Raw genomic sequence first — 11509 nt, forward strand, 5'->3', positions numbered from 1 at the left:
GAGTCATGTGGCCACACTTCAGTACAGATGAGACAAGGAAATGTAGCTGCCCAGAATGAATAAGATTCTGGTATAGGCAGGAGGGGAGGGGAGAGCTCAGGCAGCGTTTCTCTAAACATCTCCGTCCATTTTACAGATGAGGAAACCGAGGCCCAGAGAGGGGCAGTGACTCACCAAGGGTCCCACGGCCAGTATTGAGCATCAGAGCCAGGATTCGAACCCAGGTCCTGTAACCCCCATGCTGCTGATAGTGCAAGTCTCAGACTCTGCGACTCCTTCCGGGCTGTGAGCGTTTGAAACCTGTGTGTGCGGAGCTCAGAGCAGCCCAGGGCCATGGACGCACCTGGAGGCCTGGACCCAGACTCCTGGCTGTGGGCCTGTGGCTGAGGGCTTCACCGCTCTGTGTCTCAGTTTCCTGGTCTGTAAAATGGGAACGGAAGCGGTCCCTCTTCCTAAGGCTGCCGCGAGACTCCGTGTGAGCCATTCCGGGGGCCTGTGCATAGCAGGTCCTCAAGGCGTGTCAACCTGTGCTTCTGTCAGTCGGGGTGCCTGGTAGCAGGAAAAGGTGGGTTGATGGCCAGTTTCTGGGACTCTTGGAACTGACAGGGCTTGGAGTGGATAACTCAGAGCCTCAGGTGGTCTCCAGAGGCCCTGGCCCCACCTGTGTCCTGCACAACCTGAAAATAAACTCCATGTCACTCTTTCCATGTCATCTGAGCCATATCCAAATATGTTGCGTGGCCAAGTGCAGACCCAGGATGAGGGATGGAGTGAAAGGAGTGGGGGTAGAAAGGGCAGGAGTCAGGGGACAGAGAGTGTGCCCCTTGTAGAGCCAAGTCTGGGGCCCATGCCCCACAAATCTTCATGCATATACATTTCACAGGGTGTGGGGATGGCCTGGTCCCTGCCCCAACCCCAAATGGACAGATGTCCCCAGAAGTCTCCCAACCCGTCCCTTCCTGGGCCACACAAGGACTCAGGGGCGGAGGAAGCTCAACCACACAGTGGCTTGAAGTCCCCCAAGACCCATCTCCATAGGCAGAGAGGTGGCAGCACCCAGCAGGGAAGCTGGTCCCCAAACCTGACCTTGGGTAAGGATTCTCATGATCAGGTACAGAGCTGGGTGCCCCATTGGCTTGGATCACCTCCTTCCTGAGTCCCTGGGAGGCTGCACAGACCTCCTCCTCCCATATGGCACCTATCACAGGGGGTGCCCAGGAAGCATAGGCTCTCGGTGAGCATGAAAATATCAATGAAGAGGATCAAGTCAGAATGAATGTCATGTCCCATGCCTACTACTGCAGACACACACCAGGCACTTCCGGCTTTAGTTAATCCTTAGGACAACCCCACTCACAGATGGGCAAACTGAGGCCAGAAAAGCAAGACCACTCATGTGAGAACACACGGCGGTGGTGATGGCTGGCACCCTATAACCCTGTCACATAGGACACCAGGACATAGCTAGTGCCCAGGAAACACTGGAGACTACAGTTTCTGAGAACTCTCTGGAATGGAGGAGGCCCTGGGGACTCTGAAGGTGGGCAAGAGAGTTGAGGAGGAAGGACCCAAGCTGGCTGTGTGCGAGGAGTAGTACCTGGTGGACCGGTCAGGAGAATTAGAAGCTAGACCTCTAGGCCTAATCTTCAAGGCCAGGACTAGGGTGCGGGTACAAAATTTAAGGAGGCTCAAAAGAATTGAAAACAAGGGTTCAGACAAATCCTTGTACACGTGCGTTCATAGTACACGTGCGTTCATAGCAGCGCTAGTCACAATCACCACAAGGTGGAAACAACCCAAATGTCCATCAATAGATGAATGAATAAACAAAAAGTGATCCATCCATACAGTAGAATATTACTCAGCCATAAAGAGGAAGGAAGCTCTGACACATGCTACCGCATGGATGAACCTTGAAAACATGATGCTGATTGAAAGAAGCCAGACACAAAGGCCACATAGTCTATGATCCCATTTATATGAAATGTCCAGAACAGGCAAATCTATAGAGATATAAAGTAGATTAGTGGTTGCCAGGGGCTGGGGGAGGGGGAATGGGGGGGTAATGGCTAATAGGGATGAGGTTTCCTTTGGGGTGACGGAAATGTTCTGGAACTAGATAGAGGTGATGGTTGCACATCGTCCATGCACTAAATGCCACTGAACTGTACATTTTTAACTGGTGAATTTCATGTTATGTGAATTTCACCTCAACTTAAAAAAAAAAAAAAAAAACTTTAAGGAGGCACTCACTCTCAGGTTCCTTCACGTGCAGGTGGGCCCCAAGTTTGAAGTGAGCACCTCCTTAAATGTGGGCCCTACGTGCTCACTAGCCTCATCCCAGTCTGATCTCTGCGCATCCTCCTGGGACCAAGAACTGGAGCCCTGGAAAGTCTGCAAGGTTACGTGGGAGGCTGGCTGGAAGCGCTGCCCACAGTCCCTGCTGAAACCTGGCCCTGTTGTCGACACCACCCTGGATGGGGTGCTGAGCACCTTCGTATTCTGATCAGAATCTGGTGAGCAGGGAAGAGGCTGGTCCTAGGGCTGGAGCCAAACGCTCTGGTTGCTCCCTGTCCTGGGCACCTGATGAGGGTTTTGTGTTCCAAGAGCCAGCTTGGACAGACCTGGCTCAGGAAACAGTCATGCGACCTGCACTTCAGCTTCTTTCTTTATAAAATAGGGCTAATCCCCCAACCCCATCATAGTACAGCTGTGAGGACCAAATCGGAAAGAGTATCAATGACTCCGTTAGCTCCACGGGCCTCACCGACACAAGTAGCCGTCGGCATCCTGGTACATTTTGAGGTGTAGACACATCTGTTAAAGATGTTGCCTTGAGGACTTCCCTCGTGGTCCAGTGGTTAAGAATGCGCTTTCCAATGCAGGGGACCCAGGTTTGATCCCTGGTCGGGGAACTAAGATCCCATATGCCGTGGGGCAACTAAGCCCATGTGCCACAACTACTGAGCCCGCATGTTGCAACGAAGAGCCCGTGCACTGCAACGAAAGATCCCGTATACCACAATGAAGATCCCGCATGCCACAACTAAGACCCGACACAACCTAATTAATTAATTAATTATAAAAAAGATGTTGCCTTGGTTTGGGGTCATCAGAATCAAAGGCTGAGATGATTGCCAAGATGTGGTTTACCTGGGAAGTGACCCCAGGAAGCCCCGGAACCCTGCAGGGGGCGTCAATGAGCAGATGGCGCTAAGGGCAACAGGGGCTCGATCCCCCTGGGCACCCCAGGGAGACACCATAGAGCACACATGGCAGTTGGTCCCATCTCAGGGGCGAGGGGGCTGGGATATTTATCCTCCTATTTCCATCAGGCATTAGCTGAGAGCTGTTCCCAGAGGGACTGACCCCTCACACTTCTAGCCCTCCCTGTGCACCAGCTAGACACGCTCCTCTGGTCACAGGAGGCCCCAGGCAGGGTCACAGGTACTTGCTGTGGAGGGGAGGGAGGCACAGATAGCATCTGCTCCAGCTTCATGGCATTTTTGCAACAGCAGGCATAAATGGGATATTGAAAGCACTTAACTGTGCTATTTGTGGTTGAGAAGAGCTGTTGGTTTTTGAATGCCCGCCATGAGCAAACACCCTGCCTAATTCACACAAGGGTCACCACTGTTGCCCCCTCATCACACCCACTGGTCTCCCTCCTTTACTTCTGCAGGTAAAATCTTCTGAAAGTGGCAGATGGAGTTGGGGTCCTCTGTGCTGGTGACATTTAGAACAGAAGGTCAGATGCCACCTTGAGGGAGATTGCTCAGAGCAAACAAGGGGCCCGTTTCCCCCAGAGAACACTTTATTAAAAACACTTTAAGGGCTTCCCTGGTGGTTCAGTGGTTAAGAATCCACCTGCCTGTACAGGGGACACGGGTTCAAGCCCTGGTCCGAGAAGAGTCCACATGCCGCAGAGCAACTAAGCCCGTGCCCCACGACCACTGAACCTGTGCTCTAGAGCCCGTGAGCCACAACTACTGAGCCCGCGTGCCACAACTACTGAAGCCCGCCTGCTCTAGGGCTTGTGCTCCACAACAAAGAGAAGTCACTGCAATGAGAAGCCTGCGCACCGCAATGAAGAGTAGCCCCCGCTCGCCACAACTAGAGAAAGCCCACGCGCAACAATGAAGACCCGATGCAGCCAAATATAAATAAATAAATTTATAAAAAAAAAATAATGATTCAACCAGGGCAGGATCTGCTTTCAAGTTCATTTTGTGGTTGTTGGCAGGATTCAATTCCCTATGAGCTGTGGAACTTAAGTCCTTGGTTCCTTGCTGGCTGTTGGCCAGAGGCTGCCCTCAGTTCTGTGACATGTGGGCCTCTTTATAGGGCAGTGTGCATCATTGTAGCCAACAAAAGAGAGTCTGCAACAAGATGGAAGTCTTGTATTTTAAACCTACTCACAGAAGTGAAGTCCCATCACCCTTACTGTACTCCATTGGTTAGAGGTGAGTCTACACTAGATCCAGCCTGGCCTCAAGTGGAGGATTACACAGGCCTGAACACCAGGATACCAAGACAAAAGGTTCTAAAGGGAACCATCTCACAAACTATTTAATGTCTTGTAAATTCTCTGTGGGCTCTTCCCAATGACAAATAAAAAGGGCAGGTAGATAAGGAAGATGAGAAAGGGGTGTTTTCTATACAGCATGGGTCAGCTTTTTCAGTTCAGATTTCTAAGCTGGCAAGAGTGTACATGATAGCTAAGAAATTCAAACTGGTGAGACAAATGGCCAAAATTAACAAAACTGACAATGCCATGTGTTGGTGAAGACATGGAGCCAATGGAACTCTGATTTGCTGTGGGTGGGAGGGTAAATTGGTGCAACAGTCTTAGAAGTCTGCTTGGCCGTATCTGCTTAAGCTGAAGATAGGCCTCCCTTACCACTTAGAATTTCCATTCAGTGTATTTACCCAACAAGAATGAGTGTGTATTCATCAATCAGGCTCCCTGACTTCAGACTATTCTACAAAGCTACAGTAATCAAGAAAGTATGGTACTGGAACAAAAACAGAAATACAGATTAATGGAACAGGATAGAAAGCCCAGAGATAAACCCACGCACATATGGTCACCTTATCTTTGATAAAGGAGGTAAGAATATACAGTGGAGAAAAGACAGACTCTTCAATAAGTGGTGCTGGGAAAACTGGGCAGCTACATGTAAAAGAATGAAATTAGAACACTCCCTAACACCATACACAAAAATAAACTCAAAATGGATTAAAGACCTAAATGTAAGGCCAGACACTATCAAACTCTTAGAGGAAAACATAGGCAGAACACTCTATGACATAAATCACAGCAAGATCCTTTTTGACCCACCTCCTATGACATAAATGACAGCAAGATCCTTTTTGACCCACTTCCTAGAGAAATGGAAATAAAACAAAAATAAACAAATGGGACCTAATGAAACCTAAAAGCCTTTGCACAGCAAAGGAAACCATAAACAAGACAAAAAGACAACCCTCAGAATGGGAGAAAATATTTGCAAATGAAGCAAATGACAAAGGATTAATCTCCAAAATTTATAAGCAGCTCATGCAGCTCAATATCAAAAAAACAAACAACCCAATCCAAAAATGGGCAGAAGACCTAAATAGACATTTCTCCAAGATATACAGATTGCCAACAAACACATGAAAGAATGCTCAACATCATTAATCATTAGAGAAATGCAAATCAAAACTACAATGAGATATCATCTCACACCGGTCAGAATGGCTACCATCAAAAAATTTACAAACAGTAAATGCTGGAGAGGGTGTGGAGAAAAGGGAACCCTCTTGCACTGTTGGTGGGAATGTAAATTGGTACAGCCATTATAGAGAACAGTATGGAGGTTCCTTAAAAAACTAAAAATAGAACTACCATACGACCCAGCAATCCCACTACTGGGCATACACCTTGAGAAAACCATAATTCAAAAAGAGTCATGTACCAAAACGTTCATTGCAGCTCTATTTACAATAGCCAGGACATGGAAGCAACCTAAGTGTCCATCAACAGTTGAATGGATAAAGAAGATGTGGCACATATATATAATGGAATATTACTCAGCCATAAAAAGAAACGAAATTGAGTTATTTGTAGTGAGGTGGATGGACCTAGAGTCTGTCATACAGAGTGAAGTTAAGTCAGAAAGAGAAAAACAAATACCATATGCTAACACATATATATGGAATCTAAAAAAAAAAAATGATCATGAAGAACCTAGGGGCAAGATGGGAATAAATACGCAGACCTACTAGAGAATGGACTTGAGGATATGGGGAAAGGGAAAGGTAAGCTGGGGCAAAGTGAGAGAGTGTCATGGACATATATACGCTACCAAATGTAAAATAGATAGCTAGTGGGAAGCAGCCACATAGCACAGGGAGATCAGCTTGGTGCTTTGTGACCACCTAGAGGGGTGGGATAGGGAGGGTGGGAGGGAGGGTGGGAGGGAGGGAGATGCAAGAGGGAAGAGATTTGGGGATATATGTATATGTATAACTGATTCACTTTGTTATAAAGCAGAAACTAACACACCATTGTAAAGCAATTATACTCCAATAAAGATGTTTATAAAAAAGAATATATACAACTAGTAAGAATCAAAAAAAAAGAGTGTGTATTCATCAAAAGACATGTACAAGAGTACTCAGAGCAATTTCTTTCACTGGCCAAGAACTAGGGACAATCCAAATGTCCATCAACAGATGAACAGACTGTGGTACATCCATACAATGGAATACTACTCAGCAATTAACAAGAGGGAATTACTGATTCAGGCAACACAGATGAATGTCTCAGACCCAATAGTGAATAATTAGCCAGGCTCAGAAGAGAAGAGGACTCGTTTGGGCATTGCACTTAGATCAAGTTCAAGAACAGGCAGAATGGAATTCCCTGGTGGTTCAGGGGTTAGGACTCAGCACTTTCACTGCCAGTGGCCCAAGTTCAATCTCTGGTCGGGGAACTAAGATCCCGCAAGTCAAGCAGCATGGCAAAAAAACAAAACCAAAACAAACAAACAAAGAAATAGGCAGAATGAATGATGGGGTAGAAGCCAGCAGCTTTGGGGGTTTGGGCGGGAAGGTGCCCAAGGTGATGCTCAAGGCTGGCACAGATCATTGCTCTGATCTGGAGAGAGCAGTAGGGGCCACAGCTGGGCTCTGGAACACTTGAATACAAGAAGTGTGGGGTATGCCACTAGTAGAAGCCACTAGGACTTGCATCTTCCGTTCACTCTGCATGGACTTTGGGCTGCAGAAGCCTTCCAGCTGAGAAGAACTTTGAGAGCCAGGAAGAGTTTTTGCAAGTCAGCAGAGGCAGCGGAGAGACACAGACCCACAAGAGTTCTCCCTCAGAACTACCAAATGAGGTGAGGACCATTGAGATTCCCATTGTAAAGATGGACAAACTGAGGAATAGAGAGGTTAAGCCACTGCTCAGGGTCACCAGCTAGTGAGCATTGGAGCTGGGACCACGTCTCCCCAGAAATGTCCCTCTCAGTCCCCAGGCCCCTGTGATGCCCGGGTCTCTGCGCCTCAGAGCCAGCTAAAGGCTCCCTTCCCTGTTGCCCAAGAGGATGTAAGCTTAGCTGGAGCTGTGAGGATTGATGTGGCCCAAGTCAGGAGTTGGGGGCTGGGCTTCCCTGGTGGCGCAGTGGTTGAGAATCTGCCTGCTAATGCAGGGGGCACGGGTTCAAGCCCTGGTCTGGGAAGATCCCACATGCCGCGGAGCAACTAGGCCCGTGAGCCACAACTACTGAGCCTACGCATCTGGAGCCTGTGCTCCGCAACAAGAGAGGCTGCGATAGTGAGAGGCCCGCGCACCGCAATGAAAAGTGGCCCCCCGCTTGCCACAACTAGAGAAAGCCCTCGCACAGAAACGAAGACCCAAGACAGCCAAAAAAATAAATAAACAAATGTGGGGTTTAAAAAAAAAAAAAGGAGTTGGGGTCTAAGGGGACAGGCTCCATCAGGACTTTCCAGCCCCTTTGTGAGGCTGTTCCCAGGCCCTGTTGCACTCAAGAGGATTGGGATTTTGCAGAGTCAGTGACCTGGCAATGATGGTTGATCCAGTCGGACCCAAGGCCAGTATGGGTCGTCCGGGGGCCCCTGGTCACACACAGATGCCCTGGAAAGTGATCTGGGGCTGGTTTCAGGGTGGCCAAGATCACAACCAGAGAGAACAAACAGCCTTTGCTTCCCAGCTGGATCAGATTCCATGGCCGGCGCCAGAGCAACCTGGGTGGGACCTGGCAGGTGCTGGCTGCGCCCAGAGTGGAGAGATTCGGGGAGATATCTTAACATCAGAGGCCTAGTTTTTCCGAGGCAGCTGAAGTCGGTGGGGGGAGGGGGTACCGTCTCCCCTTACCCTCCCCTCCAGGATAGTTCACTGTCTCCACACTCAGACTCCCAGGGCAGGGGACTCTTTTCCCTCAGATCCCTGTGCAGGGCAGTATCTCCCCCTTCAGGTCCCCAGGCCAGTGTCGTTAGACACAAGTGCCTGGGTGGGTGGCACATCCCCTTGGGACCCCGTGTGACCCCTTCTGGCCAATGAGCTGTGAGCAGAACTTTGACAAGGCACTTCCAGGCCACAGCACTTAAGTGACAGCGTGAGACCCTTCTGAGTCCATCCCCACTGTCTTGGAGGGATGCTGGCCACCCCTTCGGCTGCGTTTCCTTGCAACTACGACCAGCAGCCTGTTGCCGCCCTGCCAGGGGCACGTGATGTGGATGAAAAATAAGCCTTAGCCTTCCTATGCTACAGAGATCTGGGGAATGTTCCTGACCTGGGCCACCCTGACGCTATGGGTACCTGGGGAAGAGAGAGCAGAAAAGGAAGCACATGCGCGGGAAAGACAGTGTGAGCCTGGGGTGGTTCATTTCGCAAATACAGTTTGTGGAGTCTATTCGCCAATTCTCCTACTGGCTCAAATCTGTGACCCCCAAATCAATACTCACAGTGCTTTTGTGGCTATTGGTAGACACGCACAGTGCCGGAAAAAATCTGAGTCCTCAGAGGTGCATGTTCCCAGCTGTGGTAGGACAAGGCGATGTTCTGCCTTTCTGTTCCAGCTCTGACTATAAACAGGCATCCTTCGTGAGGTCTAGCCAGTGGCCCATTTTGCATTTTTGTGCTTTTTCATTGGTGATTTTTGCTGTTTGCAAAGGCCCCCAAGTGTAGTGCTGAAGAGCTATCTAGTGTCCCCAGGTGCAAGAAGGCTGGGATGTGCCTCCGGAGGCAAATACTCTCCGATGAGCTTTGTTCAGACGTGAGTTCTAGGGCTGGTGGCCGTGAGTTCACCGTTAACAAATCGGCAGCATGTATATTAAACAAGGTGTCTTGAAATGCACAGAAAACAAGGTTATGTATTGATTACTTGACCAAAATGTGACTAGAGGCTTACAAGAACCTACCCGTATCTCCCCGAGGAATACAGTATTTCCTAATTCAGTTTTCACGCTACTTTACAGAAGGTAACTACCGCGATTCATGAGTATCCACCGTTTGTGTCTACCACACAGCGGAGGAAAAGGGATGCACAGTAACAGAACAGCTTGGTGGTTAAGAGAGCAGGCTCTGGGTTGGAATCCCAGCTGTGAATTTAGCCGCCTCCTGCTTCGGTTTTCCTATCTGTGAAATGGCCACGCAACCAGGGCTTCCCACTGAGCTGGGGGAGGACTAAATGAGATACTGTACATCAGGTGTTCGTGAGGAGGTCCTCGAAGTATAAACGGTAGCCGTTACTATTATTACTGTTACGCGCAATGATGGAGGGGCGGGACCCGGTCTCCTCTGTGATTCGGAATCCTGGCTCAGGCACTCGCTGAGCCTCAGTTTCTCCCTCTGTAGAATGGGAGTGGCGGCAGCGTCCCCTCCCCTCCAGGATTTCACCCGCTTGCTGAGTGTGCGTCTGTCCCTGGCTCCTGCGAGCCACAGAGACCCACAGTCAGAATGGAGACTACAGACGGCCCGGACAGCGTGGTGTTTATTTCCTGGAGGGAGGACGCCCGCGTGGCCTCCAGGTACCAGCGAGTTTTGACACAAATAACTTGAAGGCACTGGTTTCCGTCCAGCCCCTACCCCTGCCTTGCTCATCAGGGCCCGGGGGACAGGAGACCCATCACCAAGCAGACCGCTCCCGGCCCCTCCTGCAGGGCTGCTGCTCCGCTGGGTGGCTGAGGGTCCAGAATGCCTTGCGCCGCCAAGGCTCCCAAGATTCAATTCAGTGGGCAGCTGCCAGTCCGGGGCTGTCAGGCAGGGGACTCTCCCTGGGGCCAGTGAGGGGCTAAGAGACGCTAGGGGGCAGGCGGGCAGCTGCCGTCTTCTCCACCACGAAGCCGTAGTTGTACTGGGGGGTGGGGAGTGGGGTGAGGGGAGAGCACAGAGCGAAGGAGGAGCCACTGGGGTGCCGGAGAAATGGTGGGGCATGGGGATCTGGAGCCCTCGAGGTGGGTTATAGCTGGGAGAGAAGAGGGACCCAGGGGAGACTGGAGGGCCTGCACCCCCCAACCCCACCCCCTCCCTACCCTGCACCCACCTCCTCCTCAATGTCCGCCAGTGACTTGATGGTCAGATCAGCAAAGGCAGAGAAGGCCTGGCAGGCAAGGGGCACATCAATCTCGGGCAGGGACCCCAACGTGGAACCCCCGTTCCCTCATCTTCAAGGAGGGCCCCCTCAATATTTGCCTGAATGTTCTCTCCCCTTTCCTGCCACCATCTCTTGCCCCCAGCATCCAGCTGCCCCTCCTGACTCCCCCATTCCAGGAGACCCTCCCGCCCCCTTGCCTTGGCCTCCAGCTTCCTCTCACCCAGGAACTCCCCTCTGTGCTGAGGTGCTGGTTACACAGATGATGCTCCCTGATTCCTGTTGCCTAGAAACGCAATGGGGAGGGGCAGACCCAGACTCCCTGGGACCCGGACTCACCAGGGGACCACAGCTCTTGCCCTCGAATCGGGGGTGCAGCGTGAAGGGAACCCCATCCATGGCTGAGAAAAGCAGGTGGGGGGAAGGAGCTGAGGCCCAGGAGACTTGAGGCCTGCCCGCTCCCCACCCTGAGAAGCCCATCCTGGAGGTCTCGGCTCTTCCCAGTCTTGACAGAATGGGGGAAGCCCAGGCCTGGTCCAACCCTGCCCTTGCACCTTCCTGGCTGTACAATCTTGGGCCAGTCTCGCCCCACCCCCACCCCAGTGCCTGAATTTCCCTGCTCTGTGCTCACCTGAGATGCCGTAGAGATTGGAGGCCTCGTAGATGGAGTCGTTCCTCCGAAGTGTAGATGCCCGAGAGCCCAGCCTCGAAAGCGTCCGCTCCGGGAAGCCACCCTTGCTGGTGGAGGCAGGATGACCCAAGTCAGAGGCCTGATATCCACCGCCCCCCGCCATGGCCACTCCCATCCCTGAGCCTGAGGACTCACCTGGACTGGCCAGGTGGGTACAGGGAGAGGTCTCTCATGTCTCGGCTGAGAGCTCGGGGCTTGGGCACTGGCCGCGGGGCCT

At 51.2% G+C, this 11509-nt stretch overlaps 1 protein-coding gene across 1 annotated transcript in view; it reads right to left on the reverse strand.

Moving 5' to 3' along the window:
- Positions 1 to 9983: 9983 nt before the first annotated feature.
- The window catches only part of MVB12A (multivesicular body subunit 12A), a 2800-nt gene continuing 1274 nt past the window's right edge, over positions 9984 to 11509 (reverse strand). The window contains 5 exon segments of the mRNA XM_082623249.1: positions 9984 to 10364; positions 10554 to 10610; positions 10941 to 11002; positions 11233 to 11339; positions 11428 to 11507. Coding sequence (XP_082479375.1) covers positions 10302 to 10364; positions 10554 to 10610; positions 10941 to 11002; positions 11233 to 11339; positions 11428 to 11507 — 369 coding nt within the window. The 3' untranslated portion in view covers positions 9984 to 10301.

Source organism: Mesoplodon mirus, assembly GCF_964341445.2.
Source record: "Mesoplodon mirus genome assembly, chromosome: 5".
In the NCBI taxonomy this organism is placed as follows: Eukaryota; Metazoa; Chordata; class Mammalia; order Artiodactyla; family Ziphiidae; genus Mesoplodon; species Mesoplodon mirus.